The sequence below is a fragment of the Triturus cristatus genome, chromosome 3_1, assembly GCF_964204655.1.
Source record: "Triturus cristatus chromosome 3_1, aTriCri1.1, whole genome shotgun sequence".
NCBI lineage: Eukaryota > Metazoa > Chordata > Amphibia > Caudata > Salamandridae > Triturus > Triturus cristatus.
The window spans coordinates 462,595,909-462,615,119 of NC_140583.1; the positions used below are offsets into that span (position 1 = coordinate 462,595,909).

Sequence of the window (19,211 nt, forward strand, 5' to 3'; positions counted from 1 at the left end):
TTGAAAGTCACTGGATGACCTCCTTGCACAGAAACACAGTTGCAGACGAGATCCTGAAGGAGGTGTTTTTGGACCGTTGCGATCGATTGAGCGGGTCTGACGCTGACGCGTTGTGGAGTGGAGTCAGCAGCGGTTTCCTGAGCGGCCGAACAGTGGAGCAAGAGCAGAGCAGGAGAGGCGGTGGTGCTGGCGGCCGCGGTGTTTGGCAGTTTTGGCAGCGGTGGAGGCTTGTGCTTGTGGCGGCGTAGGCTTGTGCTTGCTGCCAGATAGTAGTGAGCCGAGTGGGCCGAGCGCGGGGCCTCCCGCAACCAGTCCGCGACCAGTCCGTTACCATCCGGAAGCCCCTGCAGTATATTTGTGAAATGGCTACGGCAGGTACTAGGTACGGCTTATGGTTCCAGGAGCAGGAAATCTCGAGCGATGCGACGAACCTTCCGTGAATACACATGAAATCAAATGAGGGAAGTCTGTAGCTGTTTTTCATTTACCAATTGACCGTCATTGATATCTATATGACTGCCTGCCTACCTTCCTTCCCATTGAAGCCAGACTACTGAACCTGCGTGAGAGTGTTAAACATAGTAATTTTGGCCCCCTTGGCGGGGTGCAGGTGAAAGGTGCCCCACAGGCATTTCCAAGGCATCTCCACTCTCTAATTTGGTGCAGGAACAGAGAGGAGGATTCTGCACATTTTATATATATTTTTTTTTTTTAATTATTTTTTTTTTAAGAGGGAGGGGGGTACTGCGGGTGTCAACTTTGTCAACTGTGTCAACGGTCTTACAGGCATTTCCAGTTACTCCCAAGAATTCCCAAGAATTTCTCTTTCCATCTTGGAGAAAAGGGGGGGGGATATATATAGGAACATCAAGGAGGACTCTATACTTTGTCCCTGTGCCAACAATTGCAATTGTTCCCTGTGTGCATGGTATTATATGAGCTGGGGGTTGGGGATTCATCATTAAGGTGGATGTGACAATAAAGTTAATGATATGAAGGCAGAATAGACCGTGTGCGGACGTTAACTCAATATTGTCTATGCAATGATATATTTAACAATTATATTGTGACAGATACGCTGATATCAGCATATAATTACAATATACTAATGTTATAAAATACTAAGGTATAACTGACTACAATACTAAACAAACAAGGTAAATTATTTGGAATGCGCTCAGGAAAGGAAAGATCACTGGGCCCTCCCACTAGACGAGCACGTAAAATGCAAGCACCTAAGTGTTAAAAAAAGCTAAAGCACAGTTAAAAGGAGCAAGTCAAACTTGAATATCTCCAATAGCACGGATGTTTGAAAAATCTATAAAAATACCACAGAAATTTGATTTTATGAGAGACCCAACAGGAGCACTTATGTCAATGGAATCAAATTTAGAAGTAAAACAATTACAGACACCGATTAAACCAACTAACATCTTGGAGAGAAATACGCCAGTAGTTGGTATAGAGTGCGAGTGCGACTATGTTAGCAATACAAAAAATAAGGACTTAGAGGGTCAAACAATGGATTTGGACAATCCAGTTTTGCTACTTCAAACGGAAGAGAGGGACTCTGATACAGAAGGGACGGAAATACGGACAAAAGATCTACCACAGGTTGATAAGCCTATGAACCCTATGACTTCAGGGGTCCCATTACCTACCATTAGAAATTAAAGTTGAAATAAGGGAAAAAAATGAACCAGCCAACGACTACACATTACACAGTAACCATGAACTCATATTTAATAATGACGACGAAGTCATCCAAGAAACGCAACCCCTAATTATGGAGACTATAAACATGGCATTGGTGACAAATACGCCATTAAGAAAGAGTGGAGAAATAAATGTGGAACTGACTTATGAAAACCAAAAGTGTGACACGCCTAATCAATCAAAAAAAGTGATTAATAAAAACAGGGGAGGCAACGAGCAAGTGGTAGTAAAAACGGAATATATTGATAAATATAATAACCTGGTTAAAGCAAAAATTCAAACACAAAATCATGAACCTTGCCAGGATGGCATAAACACTCCTATTAGAAAAAATGAGGTACCTATTAATCAAAATTTAAAAAATGCAGGTAATCAAGATCTAGGATCTGTATGGGATATATTATATCATACATCAATACTAACTCTAGAAGCATTGACATAATCAAATAAAATGGATACCCAAATTGAAATACTTGGAGTTATGGCTAACGCAGTCGCCGGAATTGATCACAAATTAGCTGAGTTAAATAACTTAATAAATAAAGTTCAAAAAGAAGCAGCCTCAAATTACTTTGACTGCACATGTGCACCTATAATAAACAAACTGGAAACTATTCCGGATGTAGTAAACATCATATTGGAAGATGTTAAAGACATTGTGCGAAAAAAACATGAAAATCAAAAAGAGGAGACATGTCGCATTGAAAAAAATGTATCGGCATCTGTAGTGGAAAAAAAAAGTTAAACAAATTGGTGACATAACAGATTCTAATGTCGTGAACAAACCAAACTCAGAAGCAATGCAGAGGAAACAACAAGAAATAAATAGCCTTGATTATCCAGTACAGTTGAATGACATAGGAAAGAATAATGAAGACCTAATGGCCTTTGAAATAACAAAGAGACAGAAAAAAATTACGTAAAGCAAGAAATAAGGCAAAAAAGGAAAACGCACCAAAACCAAATTCCATACCAGAGACACCGGTCGATATGATAAAACAAGGAGAAAAAAATAGAAGTAGGAAAAAAAGATTGTGATGAATTAAGGAGTCAGTCTGCCAAACTAGTGGAAAAAAATGACAAATATTATGACATATTTACAAAGTCTGGGAAACATCTTGCAGACTTAAAATCACTCCCTACAAATACAAATGCAGTTATATTACCGGAAAATACTGTTCAAAAAGGCAACGTAGTGATATTAGAGGGGAGGAAATCCCAGGAAAAAATTAAATATTTAGATTAAAAGGAAATGATTGTGTACTAACAAAAGACCTTACGTGTGAAATCGAAAGCGATTCGATCGAAAAAACGAGATCTCCAACTTACTTTGATCTTAAACCTTCATTAATTAGCCAAACTGAAGAACAAAAGCAGGCCGCCCATGACCAAAATAATACACCAAAAATACGTTGGAATCCGATACAACAAAAAGAAAATCTACCTACAAATAAACAACGGATAGAGGAAACAGAGAATTACTCTATGAGATCAAAAGAATCGATTGAAGATAAGAGGCATACACTTATAAGGGATGACATAGTTATCATAAGAAATTGTCAAGGTAAACAAATTATATGTAAGGAAAATCAAGCTTTTGAGGAAAAAAATAAAGGAACGTCGACTCTGAAAAGACCTTCCCAAATTACTCTCACACCATTATTTGACTCACGTGGCAACCATGATACCTTGAATAGAGGAAATAGCCTTCGACTTTTTAAATCTATACCATCACTGGAAAAAGTGGCAATAGAAGATATCGATTGTGTAAGCTTCTTACAAAATCCTGATGGCAGACAACCAATAATATTGCTAACTGTAAATACTGATTCTATAGTGGACCAAATCTTGCAAGAACAAGACGTTTTTCACAGCTGGGGGATAACAATCACTCAACCAGCCCCAAAGGTGTATCCAACTCCACTTATAAAAGAAGAAAGTCCTATGAAAAGACCAAATGGGATGAAAGACGACTTAGTCTATTCTATATTTAAAAATCCACTGGGAAAAATAAACAGTGATGATGAAAAATCTGTGGATCAAGGAAAAGATAAAAAAATAAAAGAAAATAAAGGAATAAATGAGAAATGGATCTTGACAGCTTTACATGGCAATATTGAACAATGACAGAACAAATCACAAGATAAAACAGATGAATTAAATACAATAGGGATTTGTTCATGGAACATAAATAGTTTATGTAAAAAAATAAAAAATGCCCAAATAGAGTCACTAACAAATTGTTATCAAATTATATTATTGCAGGAAACCTGGGAAATGTATCCTTTTATGCTACAAGGATATAAAGGATATTTTGTTCCTGCACTAAGACATTACAAATTTGGACACCCGTGTGGGGACCTGGCAATATTCTTACTGATTGACCTGAAAGTTGAACATAAGCAGCTAGACACGAATAATTCTAACTTCCAAGCTGTGAAGTTGAATTATTTAATAAGTACGGAAAATAAACCAAAAACTCTAATATTAATTAATATATATATATATATATATATATATATATATATATATATATATATATATACACAGCTCCCAAAACTCTCGTTTGTCGAACAGAGTTAAGCACTCACAGGAGGGTTTCCGTATCGATTATTCTTTTATTTCGGCAGAAATCAAATAGCAAGACATGGCGCCAAAGTTATTCAAAATAGAATGTTGCGGATTTCCTATGGAAACAGGGTCCTAACTATAACTATCTACTGGCGACCGCCAGTAGAATGAATATATATATATATATATATATATATATATATATATATATATATATATATATATTACCTACTGGCGGTCGCCAGTAGGTAGTTATAGTTAGGACCACGTTTCCATAGGAAATCCGCAACATTCTATTTTGAATAACTTTGGCGCCGGTCGACGAATCCTCGCGAATTTTTCAAAATAGGTGGGGCGCTACGCTACGCTCCTACCCTGAAAGTCTCGGGGGGATTCGTCGAGCGGGGGCTGAGATAAAAGGGGGGTCCCAAAACGCGTTTTTCCCATGCATTTTTCCATAGGACCTTTAGACAGGGCTACAGCCCGAACGGCTGAACAGAATTACTAGAAATTTGGCAGAGAGGTAGTCCTCAGGTCAAGGAAGTGCCTTTTGTAGGTTTGGTGTAAATCTGTTCAGTAGATTCTGAGAAAATAGCCTTTAAATCAATATATATATCTGAGCCAGCTTACGGTGCGCTTACGGTACGCTTACCGTACGCGTACGGTGGCGTGCGCGAGCGCGATTCTGATTGGCTCTTAGATCTTAGTAAACATTCGAATCGGCCGAAACCAGGAAGCGGCGGCCGCCATTTTCTCTCTCGCACTGAGAGTGATGTTGAAATATAAAGCACAAAAACATGTAAAGGGGCTGTTTAGACAGCTCCCACACACATAGCCATGTTGAGGGAGTCCCCAAAGATCCCCCAAGGCCAAAAACGGAATTTTTATTTTTTCGCTAATTTCGCCGATTACGCTTACCGTACGCGTACGGTAAAAAATTATAAAAAAAACAAAATTATCCACACTCTCCCCACCCCGTGTGCTATTGGTGGCCGAAGGCCACCAATTGTGCATGGCTTATCACACCTGACATAAACTATATTTAAAAAAAAAATAATATAAAAAAAAATTATCCACACTCTCTCCACCCCGTGTGCAAATGGTGCCCGAAGGGCACCATTTGCGCATGGCTTATAAAAATTACGAAAAATTAAAATATTACCTTTCAAAACGAAGTGCATCATATGTCCTCCATGTGCGCACGGTGCGCGAAGCGCATCGTGCGTACATGGCCCATCTAGCGTAATGTGGGCACGCGGTGCGCGTAGCGCACCGCGTGCCCACCGTGCGTGCACGGCACTAATTGCGTAAAGTGGGCACGCGGTGCGCGAAGCGCACCGCGTGCTTACTGTGCGCACCGTGCGCGCACGCAACGAACTGCGTTAAGTGGGCGCGCACGCCACGAATGGCGTAAAGTAACTTAGCATTTAAAAAACCGTACAAATTCACTGAAAAAAACCATAGGTTTCACACACGTTATAGTTAGGAATTAGCATTTAAAAAACCTTGCAAATTCACTGAAAAAACCATAGGTTTCACACATGTTATAGTTAGCGGAAATTTTACTGATAAAAAACCAATGAAATTCCCCCGTTATAGTTAGTGCAGGCAACTATAACTCACGCGACCGCAATCTTCTGCTGATGACATATGTGTCTTTATGAAAAAAAAAATATATTTGTAATATATGTATAGCTAAAAATGTATGGAAGAAGACATGGGCAAATAAGTGTCTAAATACAGTATTAGCATCAGCAGAGGATTGCGGTCGCGTGAGTTATAGTTGCCTGCACTAACTATAACGGGGGAATTTCATTGGTTTTTTATCAGTAAAATTTCCGCTAACTATAACATGTGTGAAACCTATGGTTTTTTCAGTGAATATATATATATATATATATATATATATATATATATATATATATATATGTTTGTTTAACAACGAGATCCTTGAAATGAAAGCGCACTCGTCTGCTGTTGGAAATTCACATCCCTTTATTCTTAAGAAAACCGGCAACTTGCATCCAGAGATATTGGGACTGCCTTACGCGTTTCGAAGCCAGCAGGCTTCTTGTTCACAGGCTGATGAAAAATGTTTGCAGAGCGCAGGAAACATGATAGCCACAAGCCAATTGCACTTCAATTACCCTCCGGTGGGCCTCTCAGGTGAGTTTTTCCTTAACTGCATGTTGGGACTTGTAGTGTCCTGCGTGCATCTGCGCCATTTAAAATCATTACAAATCGAAAATATTTACCCTTCAGTGGGCCTCCAAAAGCATATTGCACAGTTAGTTTTCAGTTCCCTTCAAAGTACAGCAGTCACCGCTTCGTGGGTTGGAAAGGTTCTGACCCTGCGGCCCCTCCTTTTGTGTGATGGTGGTGGTGCAGCTTTCTCTGGCAGGACAGCCAGTATTAATGTTTAACAACGAGATCCTTGAAATGAAAGCGCACTCGTCTGCTGTTGGAAATTCACATCCCTTTATTCTTAAGAAAACCGGCAACTTGCATCCAGAGATATTGGGACTGCCTTACGCGTTTCGAAGCCAGCAGGCTTCTTGTTCACAGGCTGATGAAAAATGTTTGCAGAGCGCAGGAAACATGATGGCCACAAGCCAATTGCACTTCAATTACCCTCCGGTGGGCCTCTCAGGTGAGTTTTTCCTTAACTGCATGTTGGGACTTGTAGTGTCCTGCGTGCATCTGCGCCATTTAAAATCATTACAAATCGAAAATATTTACCCTTCAGTGGGCCTCCAAAAGCATATTGCACAGTTAGTTTTCAGTTCCCTTCAAAGTACAGCAGTCACCGCTTCGTGGGTTGGAAAGGTTCTGACCCTGCGGCCCCTCCTTTTGTGTGATGGTGGTGGTGCAGCTTTCTCTGGCAGGACAGCCAGTATTAATGTTTAACAACGAGATCCTTGAAATGAAAGCGCACTCGTCTGCAAGTTGCCGGTTTTCTTAAGAATAAAGGGATGTGAATTTCCAACAGTGACTGCTGTACTTTGAAGGGAACTGAAAACTAACTGTGCAATATGCTTTTGGAGGCCCACTGAAGGGTAAATATTTTCGATTTGTAATGATTTTAAATGGCGCAGATGCACGCAGGACACTACAAGTCCCAACATGCAGTTAAGGAAAAACTCACCTGAGAGGCCCACCGGAGGGTAATTGAAGTGCAATTGGCTTGTGGCCATCATGTTTCCTGCGCTCTGCAAACATTTTTCATCAGCCTGTGAACAAGAAGCCTGCTGGCTTCGAAACGCGTAAGGCAGTCCCAATATCTCTGGATGCAAGTTGCCGGTTTTCTTAAGAATAAAGGGATGTGAATTTCCAACAGCAGACGAGTGCGCTTTCATTTCAAGGATCTCGTTGTTAAACATATATATATATATATATATATATATACCACCTAAACAGATATCAAAGAAGGAGACGTGTGCTGCTCTTATTATCTTCTTGTTGGACCAAATAATGGAAGACCCGTCTGTAGATTTTATTGTTACAGGAGATATTATAAATCTATACAGTCCCAAAATCACCAATGGTTAATCCCAGAACAAGTTCTTGATCACTCAAAAAACGCTAAAAAAAATATATTTGGGAGGAACTTCATGATGGACATTGAAGCATTAGAACTAAGAATGTTAAATGGAAGATTTGAGTCAGATATACCCCCAGCTTGGTCATTTCAGTCTCACCAGTATAAATCAAGAATAGACTATACTATGGTATCTGTAAATATCTTTGACAAAATTGCTTCTTACCAGTTAAAAAGGGTATTTGATAGTGACCATAGTCAACAAATAGTCCAAGTGAAATTGCTAGGTTTGAAACATCAAAATTACTTAACCATGCATTGACAGATCTGTACTGCTAACTATAGAAAACTTACATGGAAAACAAATAATATGGACAGTACGAAGAAAAAGGCACGAGAACTAATTAAAAAAATGTTTTAAAGATAGCATCGTATGGTCAGTAATTGAACAATGGGAAAATTTTACACAAAAAAGATAGTTGCACCGTATGATACCTTTCTTCGTGTTAAAAAAAATCATACGGTTCAAAGGAAAAACAAAAAAGGATACTACCATCAATTTCCCACATACAATCAAAGAAATCAGACGGACCCGCAATAGACTTAGGAAACAGCTAAATAAGCTCCCAAATAATTAAGATACACAAATAAAACTAAAAAATGCCAACAATAAATTGAGGAAACTAATTTGGAACGAAAAAAACAAAGTCAACCAGGAATTGTGGGCAAAAATCTTCTATGCCAGTAATCAAGTGAACTCACGGGAGTTTTGGAAAGTGATTAATGGATTAACTAGGTCTATATATCTTATAAAAATCCTAAATCCCGTTATAGAAGTGAATATTGAGGAAGCCAAACCAAATATTAAAGAAAACAAACAGATAATGATGGTTAAGACCGATGTAGAATGTGACTCAAATTTATTTTACAGAAACCCAAGTCGCAAAATTAAAAAAGAAGCAAAAAAACGTCATCCCGTTTGCACTTTATAAGGAAGAACCAGATTTCTGGGCTATATATTTGACAAAGGTATTTAATGAGGTCATACGAACGGGGCTGGCTCCAAAATCATGGAGAGGTTCTTTAATATCTCCTATTTTTAAAAAAGGAAATTGGCAACTACGGAGAATTACGGTCTGATTACCCTTCAAGACACTGATGCAAAATTATTTGCTGGGCTTTTACTATCCAGTTTGATAGACAGGGTAAAGGATAAAAGGATATTGCCCCCGAATCAAACAGGGTTTATCAAAGGCTTAGGAACCTCCACAAATATACTGATTTTATCTGTATTAATGGATATGGCACTTTTAGCTAAACAGCCTTTGTATTTTTATTTAGTCTACTTCAAATCGGCCTTTGATTGTGTGAACAGACATCATCTGTGGTAAAAACTCAGAGATCAAGGCATTCCAAACTTATTATTGAGAATGATACAACTATTGTACACTGATACTTGGATCAGGGTAAGAATTGGTGACGGGCAAACATTAACCAACAAGATTCCTACGACGGGAGGTCTAAAACAAGAGTGCGTTCTTGCACCACTGCTATTTAATTTATTTTTAGCAGACCTCTCAACTGCACTGAATGAGGTAAATGCGCATCCGCCTAGATTAGCAGACAACCAAATATCTAACCTGCTGTACGCAGACGATGTTATTCTTATAAGTCACACCAAAGTTGGGTTGCAAAGGTTAATAGACCGTATATCAACGTATGCAAAACAAAATGATATGGTGATAAATGAAACAAAGACCAAAGTAATGGTAGTTACGAAAAATACAAGGCTTAAAAATAAATATAATTGGTTGCTGGAGGGAATTAGATTAGAACAAGTTGAGTCCTACCAGTATCTTGAAGTTATATTGAATGATAGTGGAAATTTTCTTCCGCAAATAAAAGAAATTACAAGAAAAGCCAATACTTTGACTGGTGGAATATCGATTTGGGAGAATACTATTACCCAAGAAACCTTAAAAAAAACAATTAAACTTATTAATCATCTGTCGCTGATAAAAGACAAGGATATACTTCTAAAAAGAAAAGATGTATGGCCAATCATAAATGGATTTATCATAAAAGAAGTCCAAGAATATTTAGAAATACCATGGTCACAGAAAAACAAGAAAATCTTTATCAGAGCACGCTTTGGCTTATTGCCGGGTTTATGTCATGTACCCACATGGAAACAGACAGAAGACAACACTGAATGTAGGTTATGTAAATGTGGTCAAGAGAACATTATACATTTACTATGTCTTTGTCCCGGGCTAGAAACGGAAAGGAAAATTATTCTAAAGAGACTATTTAATGACCGTGGACTAAGGACATGTAGGCTAGCAGTGATGGCATGCCTAAATTCCAAAGATATATTTATGATCTCAGCATTTAAAAATTTTGAGCGCTGCTGGAAAAAAACTAGGGGAGTAATATTTGAATTATTTTTTTATCATATCCAAAAATGTACCGTATATTGTATTTAGAGACATGATAGCAATTGTGAATATAGTGTTTTAATCTTTTTATATCTGATGATATTTTAATCACTTTTTGTAAGATTTTAATTAATCAAACAAATAAAAATAAACTTGAAACTTGAACAGACAGCAGCCATACACAGTTCCTTCCTATACAAAACGGGTACAGCTGAACAGAAGACGTACAAGCTTTCCTCACAAAAACAAAACCAGCACTGGTGAGAGAGGCCCTTGTATACATACTGCAGAGAACATATGGCACTGCACTGCAAACGTGTCTCACAGACAGAACAAGTACAGCACACGGAGGATTGTTGCAAGCTTTCCTCAAAACGTTAAAGCCATACTGTTCTCGACAGCAGTGAAACATGGTCTGTCAAACATAAAATTTACAGCATAACATGTATACATAGTCTTCTCCCCCTTACCCCTGCCCAACACACATACACAACAAAAGCACAGCAGGTACGGTAGAGGCAGTGGTTATGCAAACCCCTCTTGTTTACATTAGAGACATACAGGTGTGGAACTATAGTGTGAGCTTCAGTTACATAATGTCTATATATATCTTCCTTGGCGCTCTCAGAAATTGTACAGTAGCAGCAGCACCACCCATCAATAAACGTGGAAATAGTACAAGGAGCAAAGGTACAAATTTCCCCCACATACAAAAGAAGCATATCAGGGAAACAACCGTGAAAACTTCAATCACAATGTAAACAATAACTAAGCAAAAAGGATAGCTCTGTGGCGATGGTACAAAAGTGAGGGCGAAAGGCATAAAGATTAAAGACTGGGATACTCGCATGTTAACAGTTCTCCTACTGACTCCCAAAATATAAGGCACCACGGGCTGTATACCATAAAGTGCCCTAGGGGTGCAACAGGGTGTGCACCCATTTCCTGCACCCATAAGACAGTGAAATAGCTTAATGGGACTTTCCCTCATTTGCATGGGGATGCGGCCCTATGCAAATGAGGGAAACACTCCCTTTGAACCCGTGCAGTATCAATGCAGAGGGCTCAGAGGCACAGAGGAAGGCACATAGTCAGGGTGTCCCCCCGAGAATGCACTCTAAAAGGGACCTATCCCTCAGACAGCCCTCTGCAGACAAGTGCAGTCACTTAAAAGACCCACCTGCAGGGGGAATCTCTTTCCCCTGCTTACAAAGGTTACTGGGGTATTCTGCACTGTAAAAGACAAAGCAGCTGCTTTTAACAGCCTCTTTGTCTTTCTCTAATCCCCTCGAGGGCAGCCACGATTTTGCGGCCTTGAGAGCAGTGCAAAATAACTAATAGTGCACATTGTCCCCGATAGCGCCCAGCACAGCTGTTTAAAGGAGCACCGTGGGACACACAGGGACAATGCGACCGAAGTAAAAAAACAGCACCAGGTTGAGAGAACAGTTAAAATGAGCTTTGATCTCTTTCCACTGGGAGAAGACCAAGAGAGCAGAGGCACACTTGGTACCATCAGGGTGCGTTGCCCTTGGAATTCCCCCGCCACACCCGCCGCTAGACACATCCTAACTTTCGTGAAGAGGTGATGGTTAAGGTAGGAGAGACAAAGGCACTCAAGGTGGCGCAGGGGCAGGGGAAATGGAGCTTGAGCTGGTTTCGATGTGCACGGACAGATGCGGATGTGCCTGCGATTCTTAAGTTGTACATGTGGCTTGGAAACTGTGCCGGGTCATTTGGATTTAATGTTTCATACATAATGGTTGTAATGATGAATTTGAAGGTGTGCCGGGGCATTTGACAATAGTGCCGGAGTATTTCAATGGCTGTGCCACGGCATTTCAAGATGGGGCCGGATAGCTGGAGTATTGATTCTATGCCTTGGTTTGAGGGTGCATGTGGGGAACTCAAGCAGTAATTGAGCATCTGAGGTTTTACTGGTGATTGGAATATCAATCCTGGAGTATGCCATGGCTGCACCCCAGCGCATCTAGACGTGACCCTTTCCGTATAATGGCAGCACTTAAGTTAACATGCTAAGACAGAATAGTTTATTAGTACTTGAATAATCTTGCCCTTATTGCAGGACGTGTTTTTTTGTTATTTTCGTGATATCACTTGCTGACCTGCTGTAATGTCCTCGGGTCAAAGGTTATGGAGTATCAGGTCATGTCAAGGGAGGCAAAAGCCATGTGATGTCCTTTTTCTGTGATGATTGATGTCAGAGGTCCAATAGCACATGGGGTCACTTCTGCTACCCGTGGCATATGGTGACTCAAGATCCGAAAAGGAAAAGGGAATTCTTTTTTATTGGGAGGGGGGCGTACAGTCCGTTGCCTCCGATACCCCACCTGCTGTGGAAATTGAAAAAAGCTTAAGGTCGACACAATTTAACGTCGACTTTGGCCCTAATTCACTAACACAAGGATGATCACAATATGGTTTTTATCAAACTCATCTATGTTCTCTACTCCAGTACATAGTTCTTGCCTTCAGAAGACTGTACTTTCTTCAACAAGAGCTATAAACACAAATTAAGGGAGCAGACCCCTCAGAGCGGTTTCTGTGCCCCTCTTCTTCAAGTTGCAAGATACTGAGCATCCAATATTTGCATTTCACATAAAAAATAAATCAGTCTCAGTTGGACTTTGGAACCCTGAACCTGGTGCCTGCATGGTTGAGATTTGTGACACTGAGGTAAATGTCAAGGTAACAACAGAGCTGGTTGAGATGGGCTGCAGTTTCTATCTTTAATGATTATTCAAAGCAACAGGGGCTTGCCATTAGTTAACTCATCACCCAAACTATGCTTCCAACTAAGCCGTTGATAAAGAGATGTTTATTATGGTCCACAAAGTGCCAAATTATTGTGTGTGCCAAAATTGCAATGTATTTCCTTTGTGCAAGAGCTTTTATGTTAAAATCTGGTCAAGAAAAATGTAATTAGGCTGCATCCTTTTCACACTGATTCTCTATATTTTATGTCAATGGAAAAAAAAGTAAAAGTTAGACCACTGAGAGCCTGAAAATAGAAGCAACACATTTCCGTTTAAAGAGAGCTACCATGAACGCCCCCATTTCAATGTTCACCATCTAAACAATGACCATTTTACCACACCAAAATGACATGTTTTTCTCTTAAATGCTCATTAATCCCGGAAGACGGCAATTCCTCGCCTTACCTTTCTCTGCTCCTGCGGGAAGGGAATGCAGCGTTGCAACCCTCAATTGTGCAAATGTGCATCTCTTTAAGATGTACGTTCCTGTAATGCATTTTTACACTGTAAGGGTTGGTAAAGATCTTCTTGCAGATCTCACAGTGGAAACGACTGTCTTCCTTCACCGTCCCCAGGACATGCTGACTGAGGTCCAGCCCTTTACAGTCATCGTAAGGAGCAAGGCTTGGCCTCCTGTCTTGTAGTGAGCTGTAAAAGCTCCTGTTCAGGAGATGCTGATGCAAGGCCACATCATCTGAAAACTGTTGGTCAGAAGGATGATCTATATACGAGAGAGGATCCGGCAACGGCCTAAAAACGTCCACGGCCTTTGGACGGTCATACGTATTGTCACGAAGATCTGTTTGAAAAGAAGGATCATCCGTGTCCTCCTCCTCTGAAAGGGGCAGCTCTTGCTCAGAGTCCGAAGAGTCACTGAAAGACTTCGAACCAATGGAGGACTCCCCCTTTTGTGGCTGTTTCCCATCAGTGCTGTCAGGATGCCCCCCAGTGCTCACCCGACAGGCAGTGTGCATTTCTAGATTTTTCCCATCACTTGTTTCCAGGTCGCCATGACTTCCCACCTGCTGAAGGGGACCACCTTCAGAACTGACCCGATCGGGGTTTACATTTTCTGTCTCGACAGATTCTTTCTCAATTTTAATAGGCATGCTGGATTTACGAGACTTCTTTTTGGGCTGGGCATCAAAGGGCACTTCTTTTGAGGAAAGATGCTCAGTCTGAGATGATGAAACTACAGGCAAAGAAGGGAGAGTAACTGGGGTATTTGCGAGTTCAAGTGGAGTGACTGGGCTGCGATAAAATGGAAGAACCGGTTGAACAGTTTTCAGGTTTGGGAACAGGACGCCGCCATTTTGGCCCATGTTGGGAAAACTAGGTGGCATCTTTAAGTCTGCACAAGATGTTACATAGTTCGGGGCCCCTCTGCTGTCCGAATGTGCAGGGATGTAGTCTGTCCTCTTATTGTTTTCTGACACTGATATCCTGAGGCCGTTCCTCAGATCTTTATCTCGGTTATTTCTGTTCATTGGCATGTGCAGTCGTGGGTTGGGATTTGAGCTATGACGATTGCGGCTGCGCAGCGAGCTGAAAACCATATTGCAGCCTTCAATGGTGCACCTGTGTTTAATCTTCAGGTGCACGGCATTGTAGTGTATTTTGAGAGTGCCTTTGTCGTAGAATGTCTTTTCGCAGGCTGTGCAGTAGACGCGTCCTTTCCGTGGTCCACTGCCATTTCTCTCAGCTGCCCTCATGCTTTCGGGGGACAGCGGCGTCATTTCAAGCTTGGCTCCTGCATCTTGTGAACTAGAATCACTTAGTGGGCTATCATCTTCGATTTTAGTGCTGACAGCTTGGATGGGGACACTGGTGTCTTCATTTTCCAGTTGAAATGAAGCAGAACCGGGAGTCAAGAAGCTGCTTTCAGGAAATTCGTCATGATCATCTGGTTTGATTTCACTGACCCTGCTTTGACCTTGCTGAATCAAATGTCTGTTGGGTGTTGAACCCAGCAAAGGTGGAGGCAAAGGACTGAAAAACTGGAATGGCAGCATGAAAGCCATATTGTTTACAATATTTTCAAAGTGATGAATGTTGGAGGGGTGTATTTTTTCTAAGGGAGCCGGAGGCGGTGGGCTACATCTGTGACTGCTGCTTTCTATAAATGCCCTGATATCGGAATTAGTTCTGGCAGTTGGCATTACCACCGATAGTCCTTCCTTCTCTTGGACTGCCATTAACTCCACAATTGACTTTGTCTCGCCAAATCGAAGAAATTGCTGCAAGGCAGCCAGCTCCTCTTCGTTGGTCATTATGGTCCAGTGATCCAGTACTTTCCCAGTTCCATCCTAGAAAAGGAATTGGACATCAGAAGCATAATTAGGATACCACGTCAACCATAATTCAACTTATCAAATGATCAACATGCAGTCCATGTGAAGTAACATGTGCACAGCAGGGGGCAATGGGTGATCTACAGGTCTGCACAGCCTAGTCGCTTTTAGAAGAAAGCATCCGCTTGTTTATGTCCGTGCTAAGGGTTGCGGCGGTCTTACGCATTTGGCTCTCTGACCTCAGTACACCCTCCTAGGGAGAACGAGGCAGGGTTCCTTAAATCACCTAGGATTTTCTCAAAATGCTGACCTCAATCTAGCTGCACAACCTCGTGACACCAGTTCCCTTGCAACACTGGTCCTATGTCGTGAAAATGCTACAGACATGTTATGCAAAACTGCCCAAAATATCACAATTTAGCCCGACTGAGAGTAACTTTCACCAAACACCGGAAAACATAAGCTCTTGTGAAAACCTATGACATCAGATTAAAAATTCTGCCTCAAGAGTGTCACAGGCAAGCCTGCTTATCAAATTAGATTAATTTATTTTTGCTGACACAAGTATGGATTTGCTGCTTTACTCCTTTGCCTGCAAATGAATTCCATTCGTTAAAGCGGATGCCAACATTTTATCATTCAATATAAAAAGTGATGGACGCATACTGCCCTTTTTGCCTTCTAGAAGACAAACATGTAAAATAAATGGGTGCATTTCCGAATGTCCTCTCAGAATTCTTCATGCAGACGTTTTAAAGACATCTGTGATAGCTTTGCTTTTATGAAGTTATCCCCCATAGTTGTTTTAGATCACCAGCAATATTTGTCTTCATGACAAATTAATATATTTTCTTTGTAAAACAATTATAATACACAGTCATCATGGCAACTGGAGGCCCCGAAGTGCAAACTTCAGAGAATAGAGCAATCTAATACCGAGATGGGGCGATCATTTCTGCAAAGTATTCTACTGCAAGGTTTAAAAGTCTTCCAAGCCACTAAGAGCAGAGAGAACAAATGAACCTGTATTGATCGCTTGCCAGCGCTCACATACACAGCTGTAATTACTCCAGAGTGTTGGAGTTCTTTCAAATTCTAGCAAGGCTGAACTTTTCCCAATCACTACAATAAATATTTTATGACAGCACATGTATTTGATGGCCTACTGAGATTCTTCACAGTGCATGTAAGAGTTTCTAAGATGGCGAAGAATGTATTGTCATAAATATTTCATGGGATCGTTTCAAGGTAATTGATGCCATATTTGTAATCTTAACACTAAAACGCAAGATTATCAAGATCATTAAATATTGATCTGTGTCATAATGTAAGATCATGATGTTACTTTACGTAAAAGGGCAATTTGTGGCTCTTTGAAGGAGCGGCAATTTATCCTATACAAAATATTTAATTAGCTCAGGTCTGTTCTCAGTTGCTCTACATTTTCTTTTCATGTGGTGTCCAAGACTCTGTACACCATACAGCGCAGTGTGTAAATGTAGGCGTCCCCACCCTTTTCCACATCTTCGTCGATTCCAGTACCTGAAGCACATAGCCACGGATGTAATCTTGCAGGGTCCAGTCCAGCGCCTGCAGGATGTGAATCACCTCTTCCTGTTTGAGAACGCTGAAAAGGCGGTCCAGCAGGATCTTGAGACGGATGGGAATGGCTTGCGTTCCGTACAGCATGAGACTGCAGATATCGAAGACTACATTCGACTGGACTATCTCGACCTGGCTGGTTGGATATACATAGGGTATCCTTAATTTGCTTAGGGCTGGAAAAAGAAAATAAACAAATATCAGGCAATAAATTACACCCATGATTCAAAAACAATATCCCCTTAGAAGGTGCAAAGGTTACCATGAGCTACCCATCCGTGCCTGCACTGGTCGCACTGCCGATTGTTTATTTTTCCTGGCTTATAACTTGGACAGCTGCAGTTCACTAAAGTGCATCGGATAACCTGCAAATGGACAAAAACCTATGTATATAAATCTGACAAATAATATGAGCCAAAACAATCACAGTAAATAGTTTTTTAGCACCACTGATTCCTGCATTAAAAAAATAGATTTCACACATTATCCGAGGGTGACTTGTCTGATTGATTGAAGCGCATTTCTAAAGTGCACAGATACCTGCTTAGCATATTAAGTGGGGTAACCAGGGGAACCAGCTCCCAACCCTAGCCTGTCCTATGATACTCCTGTTCTCATGGATCATGGAAGCAGCAAAGCGCTCGGTTTACATTCTGTAGTTTCCACTTTCCCTTCCAATAGTCCCTCAGCAGCAAACAGGAGACTCTTGAGGGGATAAACGTGCGATAAGAATTCAATTCTGTGATTTCATTGGAGGGTCAAAAGTTGTGTAAAGTTACTTCTGCCGGCTCTGGTAATCCAGGGATTCCATGTCCATGGAAGACAGATACTTTTAGAGGTCAGATTCTAAAGATGTAGACTGCTTTTTCATTGTAAAGCTCCTGTCCCTACAACCAGGCCTGAAATTGTTCACTCAGATCTCGCCTATTTATTGCAACAGTAGAAAACTAGTCATATGGCTGGGTTAAGAAAGCGGTTGTGGCAATTTGTGTCTATCGGAAAATGTGTTAGTACATATGATGGGCCAGAGTCACTTAAAGCAGAGTTTGAGATAAAACGCCCTTAGCACTTTTGCAATCGTTGTTGAATTCAGAGGTCTCAAAATTCAATTGCTGAAGACATATAGAACCATAACCAAAGGCTCAATGGGCTAAAAATTTGACTTTGAAATACTTTTTGAGCCAAACACACATTTGGGGATACCGAACTGGCAGCAGTGGAAACAGCATTGGCACAAAAGGCCTGGGTCGGTGTATTTCCATTTTCTGGATGAAGGGGCCGAGTTAAATCAATTTTTGACTAAGGTGGTGTAACAACTGGTTTATGTTCGGGGAAACAGAGATTACAGGACCCAGGGGTCTCTTTCTGTGAGAATGAGACCGCAAGGTAACAAAACCCACCCACAATGGGAGACATCTTACTTTTGAAAAGGTAATAACAGAGCATATACTTCAAAAGCATGTTCAACATGATTTTCTGCACTGTAACGCAGTGCATGCCAAGCAACAGGCCAGGCAATAATCGGGTCCAAATTATTAATATCAAACCGAGCACACAAAATACAGGTCATAACTTAATTACGATTGTGCCAAGGGCATTTGGCCACGGTTTACATTTTTAATAGGGTTGGAAGGGATTCAGGTTTTAATTAATCTGGGCTAAAACAATTCTCGAATTCCTCTTCTTACTGCTACCAAGGTACACCTGCCCCGCTGAGAGGCCAACATGCCACTAGCCTGCTCACTTTCGTACCCACCTACAACCAGGCAATCCTTTATTCTCACCATTGCTGGGCAGTGAATTCCAGGAGCAAAGCCCACACTTTCCACTCTTTCATGCTTCCCTAATCCAACATGGTCTGCTCTCTGCTTGTGTGCTCAATGCCAGCCATAGTAATCCCTCAAGTACACACAAGATTCCAACAAATGCACACTGAATCTCACGTCTGTATCCCTATTGCCTCACTCAAGTGTCATTGTCCTCTGCCTAGAGGGCATTCAACCCAAAATATGCACTGCACACTGCCTGAAGATTAATCAAGCCATCTCTCTTATGAGGTAGGAACCCCTCCATCCCGATCCTCCCTTTCATCCACTGGAAACCTATGTTAATCAATAAAACTAACAATCTCTGAGAACCTCAGCAACGACTCCCTAACCATGTATTCCACTGCAGCAAAGGAAACCTAGGCTACAACCTGAATGTCCACCCAGCCTATGCAAACTTTACTCCGGCTGTGCACAGAAGCCTACAGAGGGGGAATACACTTAATTGTCAG

General features: G+C 41.0%; 1 protein-coding gene across 6 annotated transcripts in view; it reads right to left on the reverse strand.

Annotated features, from left to right (window-relative positions):
- The window catches only part of BNC1 (basonuclin zinc finger protein 1), a 179,796-nt gene that overhangs the window by 41,251 nt on the left and 119,334 nt on the right, over positions 1–19,211 (reverse strand). For 5 of the 6 annotated variants that reach the window (XM_085644281.1, XM_085644282.1, XM_085644285.1 and 2 more), the window contains 3 exons: positions 17,196–17,298; positions 16,874–17,109; positions 13,446–15,346 (listed from right to left, as the gene is read on the reverse strand). In XM_085644281.1, the coding sequence (XP_085500407.1) occupies positions 13,446–15,346; positions 16,874–17,109; positions 17,196–17,298 (2,240 nt within the window). The remainder of the gene's footprint in view (positions 1–13,445; positions 15,347–16,873; positions 17,110–17,195; positions 17,299–19,211) is intronic. The other variant, XM_085644286.1, reaches the window with a different exon arrangement.